Below are 15,368 nucleotides of genomic sequence, written 5' to 3' on the forward strand. Positions count from 1 at the left end.
ATCCCGCTTGGCGTGGAAAGCTTGTCGCGCTGCGTTCGGTGGCGCGGCAAGCCCGGGCCCAGCCGGGCCACGCTGACTGTCGCGCCTCGCATCGGCCAGCGTGGCAGGGCTGTCGCGCCGCCGCATGTGGCGTGGCAGAGTTGCCCTACCGCACCACTCAGCCCAATGTGACCAAAAGGGTGAAGCCGTGGAAATAAAATTCCGGAGGGGTTAATTTTAAAATACTAATAAAAAAATAAAAAAATTCATCTTTTTATGTTTAGTAGAACCCTCTTCTCTTTTTTTTTGGTTGCTTGTCCTTCTTGTAGCCTTCCCTACTCCTTTTTTGGTTGTCGGTCCTGTAACTGCTTTGCTTTCTTTCTTATTTTTAACATATATCCAGTAGGGGCGAGCCCCTCCTGTTCTCCAAAAAAAAGAAGAAGAAAACACGAAACAGACTTGCTTTTCAGAATAGCAGCAGAATGATGATCAGGCTGCTCCTTTCTGTGGTCTACTCAAAATCATGCATATTTTTCTCCGCAAACATTTCAAATAACTCATATGCTCATACAACTCGTAAACATCATTTTTGGAGCTGTTCTACGTCAATAATTCCTCAAGTTTTCCATTACTTGACTAAGATGGGTCCCTATTCAAGAATATTTTTCTTGACTGGGGCTATGGCTTTGAATTGTCTTCTTCTTTGGAGACAGCTGGGAACCTTGTTGTTGCCTAGGTATACCTGTCACCACTAGAAAATACATACTTGTAGATTCATTCACTATTATCCACTGCTTTAGACTGGTACAAGAAAATTTTATGCCTTTCTGGATGCAAAATAGATAGTCTGAAATTGACTAGTAACCTAAACAAAGGATCAAGGGACAGTGGGCACAGACACTTGAGATCTTATCATGATCTGAACAAAATCCTTCTAGAGAGGTGAGATCATATAATCAGTGAAGAATATTCTACGAGTAGATCTTTAGAAATCCTTGTGCGGATTTGCCAAATCTGCGTCAATGGTGAATTAATTGGTGCACACCTGTCATGATGCCTACTTTCATGCAACACAAACAGTGCTAAAATAAGATAGGTTTGGTCGGACATTCCTTGTTGTATGTTGCTTTTCTGTTTTTTTTTTAAGAAAGTGTGATGCTTTCCTTTGCAGAGTAACAGTGGCTCGTTACTTGGGCGTCTCTGTCATAGTGTATTCTGAATCTTTTAACTGAACTCTGCTTCACTGCTTCGGCAGTATCACTGTGTTTGTTCTGGTTCCATGGTGAAATATTTCTGCATACTATATGAGGATTATATCACTCTGTTCTATTACCATAATATATGACAGAATTTCTGCAGCAGTTGAACGGTGAAGCCGGTTTCATTCAAGTGCATCACTCTGACGTATGCGCAAAGCAATGTGAACCACGCAAGAATGACAAACTTTGACCAAGACTTGTGAGCTGGTCATCAGACTCGCACAGTCACACTGATGGTAGCAGTAAGGCATGGCAAGGCTAGCATGTGTGCATCGCATGTTAAAATCAATTTTTTTATTTCTTTTAATCCAAGGAAACATTTGCCATGTTGGTAAAAGTTTCAGCATCTCAAATTTACAGAAATGGCCCTAGCCTAGGTTCCATGTATGTTCCAACCAAACCGGACAAGGGGCCAAGTACCAATAGTCGAAAATCCTTTGTTGTGAGCTCTTTTGGATTAGTCAAACTGAAAGGACCTATCCATTGATCCATATGTCCTTCTCTCATATTTAACTCGTTCTTGCTTGTGCTTCACTGTCGCAAATTGGAAGCTTCTGCTGGTTGTTTGGTCAGGAGAGTGAAGCAGCTGGAAACTTGATTGCTGCCTGTGCTGGTCCACTTGGATCTGAGGTGACCGTGGACTTAAGTTATGGATCGAGTTGGATCGATTTGGAAGGAGTTGTGAACCCAGACAAATCTGACTATCTGAATGACATCTGGTTGTCCTGAGTTAGCTTTCAGCATTGAACTCGCAAAGAGCCAAAGAATAGAAGACCTGATGGCACCGAGATTTTCTTTTACCACGGTTCGATTTACAGATTACGCAAGAGAACTGCGTATTTTATATTAAGAAGAAAGAGTTATAGTACAACTCGCTACGAGCGCCCACGGGCCACTACGGATTACAGGAGAGCAAAACGTAGCAAGGCCGTAAGTAAACTAAAGAGATTACTCAAAGGATAAACAACCGAGATGTTGGGCGCCAGCCGCAATCCAGTCGTCGTCTAGACAACCGCAGCGTAGTGAAACACCTATACGGTGATCACCGTGGCTCAGCTCCGGCTGGAAGCAAGCTTCCTAGCGGGGAACTCGCCTTGGATCTTCGCTGCGTGCTGCGGGTGAGGCCGGGCCTGAAGACGCTGCTGCAGCTCCTCTTGGTCGTGGGCGTGTTCGCCGCAGTCGCGTCCGCCGCAAGGTCAAGCCGCCGCATGAGGAGCTACCGGCGAGCAGGCGGGTTCAGGGGATGCCGCTGGGGCCGCGTCGAGCTCGGTGGAGTCCGAGGGGGGGCACCAGCGCGGCATGTGAGCCTGGCGGAGGGGCTAGCCAGGCGGGGATCTCCACCAGCATGGGGTCTGCCGACGACATCATCTCGAAGCGAATCTGCTCCGAAAAAATGCCTTGGAAGCAGACGGTCGCACTGTCCAGTGAGCGTGGACAGGAAGGCTGCTCCCCAACGGGTTGCAGCGGCGAGGCGTGTTGGGCACACAGCGGGCAGGGGCGCCACACCACCTCCACCCTCTCCAAAGAGCGGCCGGTGTCCATCGCGGATGAGCCCGCCGGTGGGGAGGAAGAGCGGCTATGAGGCGGGGACTTGCCCTCGGACATGCGCGTAGTGGATCCCCCCGCCTCATGGCCCCGATGCGTAGCATCGTCGCCGCGGCGGCCACGAACGAAGCGCCGCGAAGGAGATGGAACGACCCCGGCAACAAAATGGCCGGTCGGCGGTGAGCGTGGATGCTTGCATTCTCGGGCAAGGTGCCGAAAACCGAAGCAGCGGAGGCACCTCGTCGGCAGCTTGCAGTTGGCACGGCGGTGACCGTAGGACAGACAGTTCAGGCACCTGTCGGCAAGCTCCGGCGGTAGTTGCTGACGTGGAGTCAGGCGTTCCGGGCGGCGTGTGGAGTCGCGGCGGGCGTTGCAGTGGCGGGAGGGGTGGCCGCCGGCGCCGACAGAACGTCGTGGAAGGACCTCGCACCACCCTTCGGCGTTTGGAGGCGAGAAGCGGCGCCGTCGACGCGGGGTGGGCGGGTCCACGACCCGGGGACCGAGGCGCAGACGCACGGGCGTGAGGCGTGGTTCCACCCGTCAGTCTCCGCGCGGGGCGGTGACGCCGTCCCTCCTGGTCCCGGAGCGGCAAGCCGATGACGAGCTCGGCCCGAGGGCGAGGACGATGGCGAGGGCGATGAGGGTCCACGGCCGTTCCAAATCTGCGTGGGGGAGGCGGAGTGGGGGAACGAGCCTGCGCAGGGGCATGGACCGGCGACGGGGAGTGACGAACGGCGTCGAGGTAGGGGGTAGGCGACGTAGTCGGCGAGCCCTCGCCCGCGGATGACGGGGTGAGGTCGGTCCAACGGTGGTACTTGGAGCGCCCAGTCGAGGTGGCGCCCGGGAAAAAGGGATGGGCCAGCAGTGAGAGTGGGGAGGCCGACTGAATCTTGGTGGTGGCTGGCGGTGCCGGAGTGGTCAGCGACGCGGGGGTGGTGGTGGAAGTGTCAGTAGGCGGGGCGGTGGAGCGCGGGGTGGTGGCTGCCGGGGCCGGGGTGGCCGTCGGTGGGAGGCTGGGTGGCGGCGTGACAGCGGGGCGCCGGCTGGGGGATGGGGAAGGGAAGTGCTATAACCAGGCCCCGTCTTCATCGTCAATACTTCCCCAATCGAGTGGCTCGGGGCTCAGATCCGAGTCCAAGGGGTGGATCTAGGGTTCTTTCAACTGGATCTTGAGCAAATCCGATGAGGTGGGGCGGCTTCTCAGTGGGGATGGTGGTGGTGGTGGCCGGTCGCGCCGGGACGGCAAACGAGCGGGCTGGGGTGTAGGCAGGGGTGGGTGCTGGGGGCGTAGTTGGTATTGGCTTGCTGGAGGAGGGCGGCGCGAGGGGGAGGTTCGGCTGCGCCGCCGGAGAGTATCAGTACAGTACTCGCGTTCCATTCTCACCCGCCATTGATCGATTTACAGATTGCAGGATCAGTACAGGCAACATAGATTTGAAAGAGGCCCAAAGAAATCAAAATGAAAAAGATGGGCAATTTAACATCCGCATAGAGCGAGGAAACCAGAAATGGGACATAAATTTCGAAAAATCAAACACAGATGTATATCGGCTCATTAATCATATACCAATGAATCGATTTATTATTTGGATCGGCACGTACGATGTTAGGATCATACGAGGTAAGTCTACAAGGTACTTTTCGAGGGAAGGAAAATCCGCGCTAAATAAGAGGTGTTGAATCATCCGGTCAACCCCGGGCCTTCCGGGCTTGAGGCATACGGAGCGCACCAGTGGATCGGGCCGTCGAGGCAAAATCTTCTTAACAAATGGATCTATGGGCCTCATCCCCCCCCTCTTTTCGGCCCAATCGCTCCGTCCGCTGCCGCGGAATCCACCCACAGGCCGCCCAGGTTCGCCGCAGAGACGCGGCGGCAGCGGCACACGCAACGATGGCCTCGCTCCGCGATGAGCCGATGAGAGACACGGCGGGCAGTGGCGCACGAGGGGGGAGATGATTAAAAATGCCGTGGCCTCGCTGATGGTGCGCCTCCACCACCTGCCCCTGCCCCGCGCCCCGCCCGCCTCCACCTACCGCCACCACCACGCGCTCCGCCTCCCGCGGCCCGCATCGGCCTCGGTGCGCCCCGCCGCCGCCATGTCGACGACGGCGGAGCAGGCGGTCGCCGACCAGAAGCGCGCGCTGCGCACCGAGGTGCGAAGGGCGCTGAAGGCACTCTCCCCGGACCAGCGCGCCAGCGAAGGTGACCTGCGCCGAGCGTGCTTCGGTTGCTTCGGGCCGTGTTACGCGATTGCTGGGCCGTTGGTCACCACCTGTTCGTCGATTTGCCGACTAGGAACTGAGTTTTGCCTGTGCTTCTTTTAGTTAGCTCTTACGCTGACACACTCTGGGGTCTGGACGTTTAGTAATTGGAGCAAGGAATAAAAGAATGGGAAAATATCTGTGCAATTTCTCGGTAGATTCTGCTTTATATTTCAAATTCATGAGACTATTTAGCACTGGAGCGTGCCCCAACCTTATGAGAAATGTTATTTTCTGATAGTGGTATATTTGCAGTGAAGTGCTCAGAATGAAAGCATCAGAGAAGACACTAGGAGAAGCAAGGATTAGTGTGGACTAACTTTGCTTTTACACTAGTGCAAGGAAGGGGACTTTCCTTATTTTTATTTGGTAATTAGAGATCTTAACTAGAATGGGGATGCTGGGTGCTGTAGTACACTATTGTTCTTCCATTGTTGGTACAAAGTAGATCTCATTGTGCTGTCCTGTTCGAGTATTTGAAGGTGAAATTTTTGTTTGGTTTTCCAGATCTGGCCATTCAAACTACAATTTTGAACTCTTCTTGGTTCAAAGCAAGCAAACGGTTGTGTGCTTATATAAGCTGCTATCAGTTGCGAGAAGTCGATACATCAAAAATACTAGCAGAGTGTCTACCATCAAATCCTGGTGAGTCCATCTATAGTTATGTTCGTTACTGATTATATCGCTAACAATTTGGTTCTTCTTAAGGACAAGAGGAATTGACAAAGGATCTTTATGTTCCTCGAGTGGAGGATAAGAACCGCAATATGCGGATGCTCAAAATCACCACCATGGATGACTTGGTCAAAAATTCAATGAACATTCTGGAACCATCACCCGTGGATGCTAGTGGCAACGATCGTGAAGATGGTAAAATCTATTTCCATGTTACTGGGAAAGCTTTTCCCCCATCTTGTTATACTTATAAGTTACTGCATCAATGGGGTGGCTAACTTGATCCTCAATTAATCCTTACAGTATTGACAGCCTCTTCCCCTGTTGATCTTTTTCTATTGCCTGGTAGGTTCTCTGTCATTTCCTTTATACATGCTCCGCCAGACCGACACATAGACTCAATTTGGTAATACTTCTTATTCATGCAGGACAAGCGTTTGACAGAACTGGTCGAAGACTGGGACGTGGTGGAGGGTACGATTGCATATTATTCTATTTGCCTGTATTGAGGTTGCTATTTTTCAGGGATAATTTTAAAAAAATACTCCCTAACATAAGAAATAGAATCCCATACTGCATGAACTCCATATTTATAATTGTATTAATTTAAATTTCAATATACTGATAATAATTGAATCAAAGTTTTAACACCTTTGATTTTGATACCAGAGGAGCCAGCTATAACAATAACAATAGTTACTTTTAATTCGTTTGATTCTGCTATCAGAGCAGCCAGTTGTAATAATAGCAATAGTTACTCCTGGAAAGGGTGGTCCATATTAGTCATGCAAACTTGTGGGCTGGCAAATGAATCAAATGTGTGCCGTGATATCAGGGGCGAAGCCAGCCGCAAATGTCACCGGGGTCTTCATGTTTATGCAATGGGGTCTTCTGTCAGCGTCACAGTAGATTACTATAGGATTTATCAAATTTTATCGGGGTCTTGTGACCCCAATGCTAATGGGCAGCTCCGCCCCTGCGTGATATCTGGACCAACTAACTTGCAATCTGAAAGCTTGTAACCTCAGCCCGTGTACTTAGAACCAAGAAGAGATGTATGAACATGAACTCTGTACAATGACATCTTAGTAAAAGTTTGAAAAAGCAAGGTCATGTTGGCGTTCCAATAAGCCTGTCACCTTCCCCGTTTCTTTCTAGATTATGTAGGTAAGGTTCTGTGATATATATTTGTTTTCTTCAATGCGGAAGTACCATCATGCAAGTCAGTTTTGTGTAAAATGCCTAAGCAGTACCTGAACCTCAAAAGATATACAGTCTTGCATGGTAATGTGTAGTTCAATTTATGCTAAGTGCACGCTTATGCTTTTTAATTGAAAGGTTTTTTTCACCTGCTGTCTTATTGTTTCTGTTTTTTTTCAAATTTAAAAGGTACTATGACACATTCTTGCTGAAATACCAAGAACTTGCAAAAGAGAAAGGGTGGAATCAGCCCCTCTTAGGTATGGCACACATTTTTATATGCAGGATTTTGTTAATGTTTTTCTTAGACCTCTGTCTTTGTAATTAAGGATGTTTTTTTTTCTGATACTAAATCATGGGTTGGTTGATGTGAACTTGGATGCGGCCCAAGCAAACCTGACAACAGTGGATGTCCTGATATTTTGTGGTTTTGTCTGCCTATACCTGTTGTAACTGTCAAGCCAAGTATGCAAATGGATCAGGATTAGAGCAAGGTTTACAGAACAAATTATGGATTGCTGTTACAGAACAAAATAATATAGTTTGTTTCAAAGGGAATGATAGTAAGCCTTGCAGCATATTTTGAATCACCCTTTTTTGTCGTACCAAATGGTGAATCAAAACGAGTCAAATGGAAGTTCATTGTGGTTCTAATTGAATTACAAGCATTAATTTTCAGAACAGAGCATTACAGTTTCATTTACTATTACATGACTGAGACATTTTAATCGAAATGGAAACACCTTTTAGTTCTGTCACTCTGTCTTTCGTGGTTCCATTTGATGATGATTGATAATAGGTTACATGCATGCCATTTTGATTGCTTCAGTACCTATTGTAATGTTTGCTTGCCTATTTTGAAGTTGCTCTTTCATACTCGGCGCAAATTATGGAGGAAGGTGTCATCCCAGTCAACTCAACTGATGTCCCTATTGATGCTCTGGTCTCATCCTCTGGTGTTATTCCAATAAGCCCTGCAGCGCTGGAGAGGATGAAATGAAGCTGATAATTTATTCTTATGCTTTGACAACATGCCCTCTTTCAGTCTTTTGTTTCCCTGGTTGCCCTAATGATACTGATACATCAGCGGATCAGGGGATTTGTCCTTTTCTCGTGGCTTCCTGCTGTATCATTTTAGAATAATGTAGACACTGGATGTCTATTCCTTATTTCTGCTGATTTTAGATTTTAGATGCATAATGTAAATTCTCCTTTTGAGCAAACAGCCAGTTAGTTGACATATTCGGAGTTTTGTTGTCATATATCGTGAAAGTTCACAGCTTCAGAACTAGCCAGTCGCCACCAAAAAGGGGTGGGGGGGGGGGGGGGATCGACCTTTTTAGCTGAATTTTTTACTTTTTTTGTGGAGAAAGGACACCATTTGGTAATGGCTGCAAACCTCCTCCGTTCACTATCCATGAATTTCCAAAGATTTGGCCCAAGGCAGTTGGGCCGCCTTAACTTTGAGCCTCATGGCTGCTCCAGCTGTTTCCTTCGTGGTTTTGGAAAGAATTCCATACAGCTTCTGCAAAGTGTCGCATGTGCAGCGACCATGATCTGAAGTCTTAAATAAATAAACAATATACTGCGGCACTCTTAAATAAAGTTCGCGATAGGAAAACGCAAATTTGAATTTAATCGTCTTTACCAGAAGAAGAACAACGGCGCTGATCAATTTTTTCAGCAGGTGAAACCGTACAAAGGATTATTACAAAATGTACTGAACTGTCGCTTAGCTTCGATCCCAATGATCATGATCGAGCAGTCCAAAAATTAACCAATGATAATTGCAACACTCTTCTCCTGGAACTGTTTGGTTAAATTTCGTATCGGGCAACGGAAATCTAGTGAGGATTAATGGATTACTACGACAAAATCTCAGGATCCCTAGACGACCTCTCCTTCCTCAACCTCGCTGCTTGTACGCAACGACCACCTTGGCATGGTGTTGAGCGCGCACAGGGGGGAGATGTATGGGTCGTTGAACCATACCGTCCTCACCACCTTGTCCAGCTCCCGCCGAAACTCCTCCCTCTTCCGCTGGAGCTCGTCCTGTCTGCGCTTGGCTTCTTCGTCGTCGGCGTCGCCGGCCTTCTCGGTCTCCTCCTCCGGCGGCCGCTTCCTGTCGTCGGCGGCGGAGGGATATGCCCGCGACGCCCTCCGCTCCTCGGACCGCGAGCTGCTGCTCCTCCTAATGCCACTGTGCGTGCGGGCACGCTCTCGCCGACCCTCCTTCCGCTTGGGCGCGCGGTGGGCGACGTCGCGGTCGCGGCGGTGAGCGGCGTCGTCGTCCTTCCGCGAGTAGCCTGCGCGGGAGCCGCTCTCACTTTCCCTCCTCTTGCTGTCCGGGGACGACGCCCCGCGGTCTCCATCACGTCGGCGGCGCCTCATCATCGCCGAGGGCGGCGGCGGCGGCGTCCTCCGCAGCTCCTCGTCGCGGGGGCGCCGGCAGCCGCTCGCGTCCTGCTTGCCCGCGAGCTGGTCCTCTCGGCCCGCCACGCACGCGGGGTTGATGACGCGCACGCGGGACGCGCCGCACACCGGTGCCGGAGTGACGGGGTGAGAAGGGGCCACCGCTGCCGCCATGGTCCCCGTGCCTGCGGCCGGGCTTTCTCTAGGGCTCGTCACGTAAAGGTTTGGGGCGTGAACGAGCGTCGTCTCCGCGATCGTGTTTGGACTTTGGGACGGTTGACGGAACGATAGCGTCTGATTTTCCTTTTTGATGAGCTGATGGTTGATGAAGGAAACAATGGTTTGGAGTGGATCAGTGGAGGCCACCGGTCCGGTTAAAAAGGCGCGCGGGCGTGGCGGTTCTCTCGCTTCGTTTCCAATTCGGACAAGAATTGCGTAGGCGCGCCGCCGGTTCCGATTAGGCGCGGATTCAGCCTGCCCCGTTCGGTTTCGAACTTCCCTCCCCAGTTGGGCCTGTCTCATATAGATGGCGGCCCATATGTTGGGCCTGGTAAGACGACGGCATTCGTGGGCCAAGGGCCTGGGAGGCGTGGAAGAATCAGCAGCCCCTTCGCTCCGTGCTAAATGGGCCGTACGAACACGGCACGTTTCTGCCGTACACCGCCCCCGTCCACGTCCCGCGGTCCGCGCGAGCTACGTTCGCGCCCAACGTGCAGTGAGTCCCGTCGCTCGGGCACGACGATTGGGGCGGTAGATCGAGCCCGCCGACCATGTGAAAAGTGGCGAGCGCGCACGGACATCCTGGCTGCTCCTGCCTTGTTTTTTCCCCCCTCCGCAGTCAACAGTCAACTCGTGCACGAGGCATCTCAGGATCCCTCTGATGCGCCTGGCGTGTTGCTGCCCTTTTTCTGTTGGCTGGTGAACTAGTAATTGTAATTAGCGTCGTCCCCGGTCACTCAACGCAGCGACTAACAGAGCCTCGGAACGTGATAGATCGTAGTCAGTCACAGCGGCACGATCCATTTTCACGGTTGCGCTGCGGCTGCGTCCAGTCAGGAGCCTGCGTGCTTCGGTTGATGGCTGGCACGTACGGATAATTGTTAGAAAGTCACAGGATATAGGGCTAATCATGTCACCCGGACCAGGGCGCCGGCCTTAATTGCTAGCGACCACGTGCGGTAGCTCGCCACAACCCGTCAGTCCGACAGCGCACGGGAGACGGCGACCTCCACGCTCCGTCGCGCCTGCCGCTGTGCGAGGCCGGCGTCGCTCGCACAGTCCACGATCCAACCAACACACAATGTGGTGGGGGTCGCGGCGCACGAGCGGGATTAGAAAAAGGCCCACCCGTCGGTCGGCGCGGCGGCCCCGGAAACGAACTAATCCGCTGTACGCGTCGCCGTCCGGCGTTCGGTGCCGCGGCGGACGCGCCACTGATTGGACACCCGCACATGCGCACGGGGGCCCCGTGCATCGTCGTCATCGGGCACGATCCGCACCGGATCTTCAGGGAACCTTGGCAGCGGCGCGCGGCGCGGCGGGGTGCCCCGTCGCTCGGCCCGGCAGCGCCCAGGACGCGCGTAGCGACCACGCTGCGTGCCCGGGCGCGCGCGCGCCGCAGAACGCGGCGGACCCGGATCGCGGCGCCGCGGCGGCACCCGGGGCCAGGAGGGACATGCCATCACTGTAGCCGCGCAACCCGCACGCAATAACCCTAGCTAGCTAGCCAGCGGGGGTAGCGGACGTGCGTGGCCATCCCGGCACTGTGCGATGTCACTGTTGGGGACGCCGATCCCGGCCCCGCGCACGCACGTCAATAATGCGAGCCCGTACACGGGGGGCCGTCACGTATCCGGCTGGCTAGCTCGTGCACGCCCCACGCGCCGGTAGTAGCCCGGTACGATCCGGCCGCCGGGGGCGGACGGACCCGATGGCCAGCCGGAGCGCGAGATGCGTCGCACCGTGTGCTTGTGCTTCTGCTGCTGGCAAAGAGAGGTCGGAGGAGGATTACAGAGAGATGTGGCTCGGCTCGTGCTCCCAATGATTTCGCAGCCGCAGCTGGATGGAACCTGCGTTGATGCCTGCGTTTCCCGTATAGGTGCATGCGCGGCGGATGATTGGTTTGGTGTGCGGGCAACAGCATCTACAGGGTGCCGGCAGGCCGAGAGCTAGCAGCTGATCATGTGCCGTTCGTTCGTCTGTCGCTGGGGAAAGATGTCTGTCATCAGTGTGTGCCAACCAGCAATTTAGCATCTAATCTGCTAGACTGCTACTACGGCATGAATCATGATGCGCATAGAACATTGGTCTGATGGTCTCTGCAGTTGGGCATCTCATGCGTGTGTTCGCGAACATGCGTAGGCATCGCGTCGGGGAGGTGCTCGGTGACGGTGGACAGTCGGTAGCCTAGTATGGTAGCTCACGTTCCCAGAGAAGATACTCCTCCCACTGTAAAACTGTGAAAAGGCACAGCGAATACTGGTACCGTACTAGAGAGGCGGGGGGTAAAAATGCAGTACAGTCGCGTCCGAGAGAGACAAGATCGAGTCACAAAGTTCAGCCCCATTCCTCCATCTCTTTTCACCCACGAGGTCACGCATTTTGAGGAGTTACACAGGACAAACAGTGAAAAGTGATGCGGGAGAGCATCCAAATGATGAAATGCGTGACGATGTACAATCGGTGATCCGATCCAATTCAGACGAACGAACGATCGACGATTGCTCTGGCTCCTCAATTTCTCATCAGTCCATGAATGAAACAACAGCATCACCTACACCTACATTGAAGGCTTGAAACGCCCGATCGAACCGTCGCAGCACGAAATGCGTTGTCAATTTCGTCACGCAGCAATTACACACTTGCCGCCGCTGATCTCACAGAACCGCGATCAGCTAGTACTCGAACTCGATGCTCATGGCATTGCAGTACAGGAGCTCAAAGATCCGAGCTTTTGCGAGATTGGCCGATGCTTCACTTGGCGCCGACGCCGAGCGTGAGCTCAAGCTCCTCGGCGGCGACCTCGTGGATCCGCTCGCCTTCCCACGGCGTGACGCGGCCCTTGTCGAACTCGAACTCCGCGGGCCCGCCCCGGCCGATGTCCGCGGCGGCCATCCCGTCCAGCTCCATGGAGTTGGAGGCGGAGGCGCCGCCGCCCGGGTTGACGAGGTTGTACGTGGGCGAGGCGGGCGCGGTCGTCGCCGCGGACATCTGGAAGCTGATCCACCGGCCGGAGTCCACGGTGGAGCAGACGTCGGACTCGTCGCACTCGGGGATGGTGTCCGGGTGCTCGCGCCGCCGCGCGCGGGTGGGGCTGGCGGGGGCCGAGACCGCGAAGAAGGGGTGCCGGAACGGGTCGACGGCGACGGCGTCCCAGTCGGGCTTGCGGACCTTGGTGGGCGGGCGCGACGCCGCCGTGGGCGAGGAGAGCGGCGGCGTGACGGGGGCGCTGCTGGAGACGCGGAGCGGCGGGAGGTTGGGTAGGCCCCGGAGGAACGGGAGGAGCGAGGAGGCCGCGGCCGCGGCGCCCGGGTTGTGGGTGTTGCTGCCGCTGCTGGGGTCCAGGCGCGTGGGGCTCGGGAAGCTCGACGACGCCGGGCTGGCGTGGTACGACGGGGCCGGGCTCGGGTAGCTCGAGGACGGCGCGCTGAGCAGCTGCGACGACGAGCAAGGGCTCATCATCCCCGGCGGCGGCTTGCATCCCTGCCAAAGAACCAAGAAAACGCACGGTGAGCTTCCATCTATCAGATCTGCGCGGACGACAGCGCGCATCCAAGATCCCTGAAGAACGGGGAGAGGGAGATCAGGGACCAAGGAAGAAAGAAAGAGCAGAAAGCTCGGACCTTTCGGTAGGTGGTGCCGTCGTCCTCGACGACCCAGCCGGCCTCGCGGCAGAGCGCCTTGAGCACCTCGTTGTTGTCGCAGTGCTTGGGGAGCTTGTAGTTGCCGAGCGCGCGGAGCCCCGTGAAGATCTTGGCGGCGATGGCCCGGCGGCGCCGCTCGCGCCGCTTGTTGTTCTCCCGCTCCTTCCACGTCGGCGTGCGCCCCAGGCCGCCCGCCGCCGCCGCGGCCGCCGCCCCCGACGTCATGCCGGCTGCCGCTGCTGCCTCCTCTCTCCCGGCCCCCTGCGACTTGCCTTGTTGCCTCCTCTTTCTTTAATGGCGAGGTGGTGGGTGGCGTACTGCGCCGTGAGTATTGACTAGTGGGGAGAGGGAGAAGGGGGAGCTGCCTGCTGGCGCCGTAGTAGAGTAGAGTGGGATGTGTGTGTGTTGGGGGTGGGGTGGGGCGCGGGGCATGGCGTGCGAGCTGGGGCCGCTTGCTTTGAGCTTTCGCCCTCGTGGGCTCGGGCGAGGGCTGGGCGGCGGGCCCGGTGGAGCTCACGAGGGTGGTACGGTAACTTTACTTTATTGCAACTGGATTGGCTAGATTCTACTACTGGCCAATGGCCATGGTGGGTGGGTGTGGCCTACCTTTTGCTCGCCTAGTCGCCTCTCTCTTCTCTGGAGGCTGGGGTCTGCCGTGCCGGGGGCTCGGCTTTTGGCGAGTGGGGGAGTGTGTGTGCTGCGCGTGAGCGAGGTGAGTAGGGCCGGTGCGCAGGCAGCGCGGTGCCGGGCATGTGTGTTGGTGCGGCGCGCCTCGGGATTTGCGACGTGGCCACCGTCGCCGGAGCAGTACGTACGTTTCGTCTGCAAAGTGGCGTAGGCGCTTTATGTGGGGCGATGATGTACAAGACTACTAGTAGCGTGTACTCACATGAAGATTTGATGAGCTCCTCACTGGCAATGGCAATGGCAGGCTGACGAGGGCACGCCACAACACGTCCAGTTTCTTATCGAGATGGCACGCGACAGTGTTGACACGAGTCAACTACTCGCTTGGAGCTCCTGATCCGGATGTCGCGCGTGATCAGCTGGTCACGGGAGCGGGGTCTTCCGAGCATCTGAGGCCGGGATTAGGATAATCACCCGGGGGGAGAGACAGGGCTGTCAGTGGGGCAGCGAGTGACAGCGCCTTCAAAGCTCTGCGGCTTTGACCGGCCCGTGCCCAAGCACTCATGAGTTTTACAGGACGTACGCTGCTGACGGGCGGGCCCCCCTCCTGATCCGTGCCACGCCGTCCGCGGCTGCCGGTAACGAAGGAAAGAAATGTGCCCGGGGGCGCAGCGGCGAGGGCGGGCGGGGACCGTCTGGCGCCGCCGTGGAGGGCGTGGACCGTCTGCCGGGACCCCGTTCGGGAGGTTTGACCGTGGATTTGCAGGCCGTTAGCAGAGAGCCCGGCCCGTGTAGTTCGCGAACAGCAGATTCTATGCCGGCCCACTTGTAAATGTTGGCGTCCGCGGTGGTACGTCTTTGCCTGGGCGTGGGCGACATGTTTTGGCTGCTGCCACAGCCCGAACCATATATACCTCGGCCCAGTAGGCTGGTCCAACGTGAATTTGAGCCCAGTTTCGGATTCTCGAGCATGTGGTTATCAGGCCATGCGATCTTCTTCTGGTCAGCTTTTTCAGGTGTCTGCTTTTAAGGAATATGAGCCCGGATCATGTGAGTAGCTCTCTTCTCCAGTCTCCAGAATTACCAGGTTTTGTAACTGCCAGGTCATACGTCATAGATCAGGTACCTTAATTTTCTTCAGCATCGCAGATTAGTTGCACCTCGGATGATGCATGGAAGAAGGAAGTCTTATTTTTGGTTCGTCAGGGTCGATGTACTATTTTTCCCTAAGTTCCATAGGAAAAGAAAATCTCAAGATTTACCGATCTGGTTTCTGTCCATGAACCGAGCCATCTGATAACTGATCACCAGGACAATCACTCACTCCCAATCATGCCGAGATCCATGCTGCATCAGATCGACGCAACCACCAGCTCCTCAGTCTTCAGACAGCACTAGACAAAGCTCGACACGTTACGGCAGTATCAGCTGGAGGCCTGTAGCCTAAGTCCAGTGCTTTGTTTCTCTTGGAAGAGATCATTAGATGATCCGCTTCCAATCTCTATGTCAATCTGCGCTGTTCCAGATCCACTACATGTTCCACAAT

At 54.5% G+C, this 15,368-nt stretch overlaps 2 protein-coding genes across 2 annotated transcripts; one reads left to right on the forward strand and one right to left on the reverse strand.

The window, feature by feature from the left end:
- Positions 1-4,629: 4,629 nt before the first annotated feature.
- LOC112882370 (5-formyltetrahydrofolate cyclo-ligase, mitochondrial) lies at positions 4,630-8,182 on the forward strand. Its single transcript, XM_025947417.1, has 7 exons — positions 4,630-4,986; positions 5,553-5,690; positions 5,754-5,915; positions 6,024-6,065; positions 6,149-6,194; positions 7,110-7,180; positions 7,784-8,182. The coding sequence occupies exons 1-7, from the start codon at positions 4,737-4,739 to the stop codon at positions 7,918-7,920; spliced, it is 846 nt and encodes a 281-aa protein (XP_025803202.1). The 5' UTR covers positions 4,630-4,736; the 3' UTR covers positions 7,921-8,182.
- Positions 8,183-11,956: 3,774 nt separating this feature from the next.
- On the reverse strand, positions 11,957-13,739 carry LOC112881754 (protein BZR1 homolog 1-like). Its single transcript, XM_025946606.1, has 2 exons — positions 13,175-13,739; positions 11,957-13,034 (listed from the first exon to the last, which is right to left on the reverse strand). The coding sequence occupies exons 1-2, from the start codon at positions 13,418-13,420 to the stop codon at positions 12,306-12,308; spliced, it is 975 nt and encodes a 324-aa protein (XP_025802391.1). The 5' UTR covers positions 13,421-13,739; the 3' UTR covers positions 11,957-12,305.
- Positions 13,740-15,368: the final 1,629 nt, after the last annotated feature.

The sequence above is a fragment of the Panicum hallii genome, chromosome 2 (assembly GCF_002211085.1).
Source record: "Panicum hallii strain FIL2 chromosome 2, PHallii_v3.1, whole genome shotgun sequence".
Classification (NCBI taxonomy): domain Eukaryota; kingdom Viridiplantae; phylum Streptophyta; class Magnoliopsida; order Poales; family Poaceae; genus Panicum; species Panicum hallii.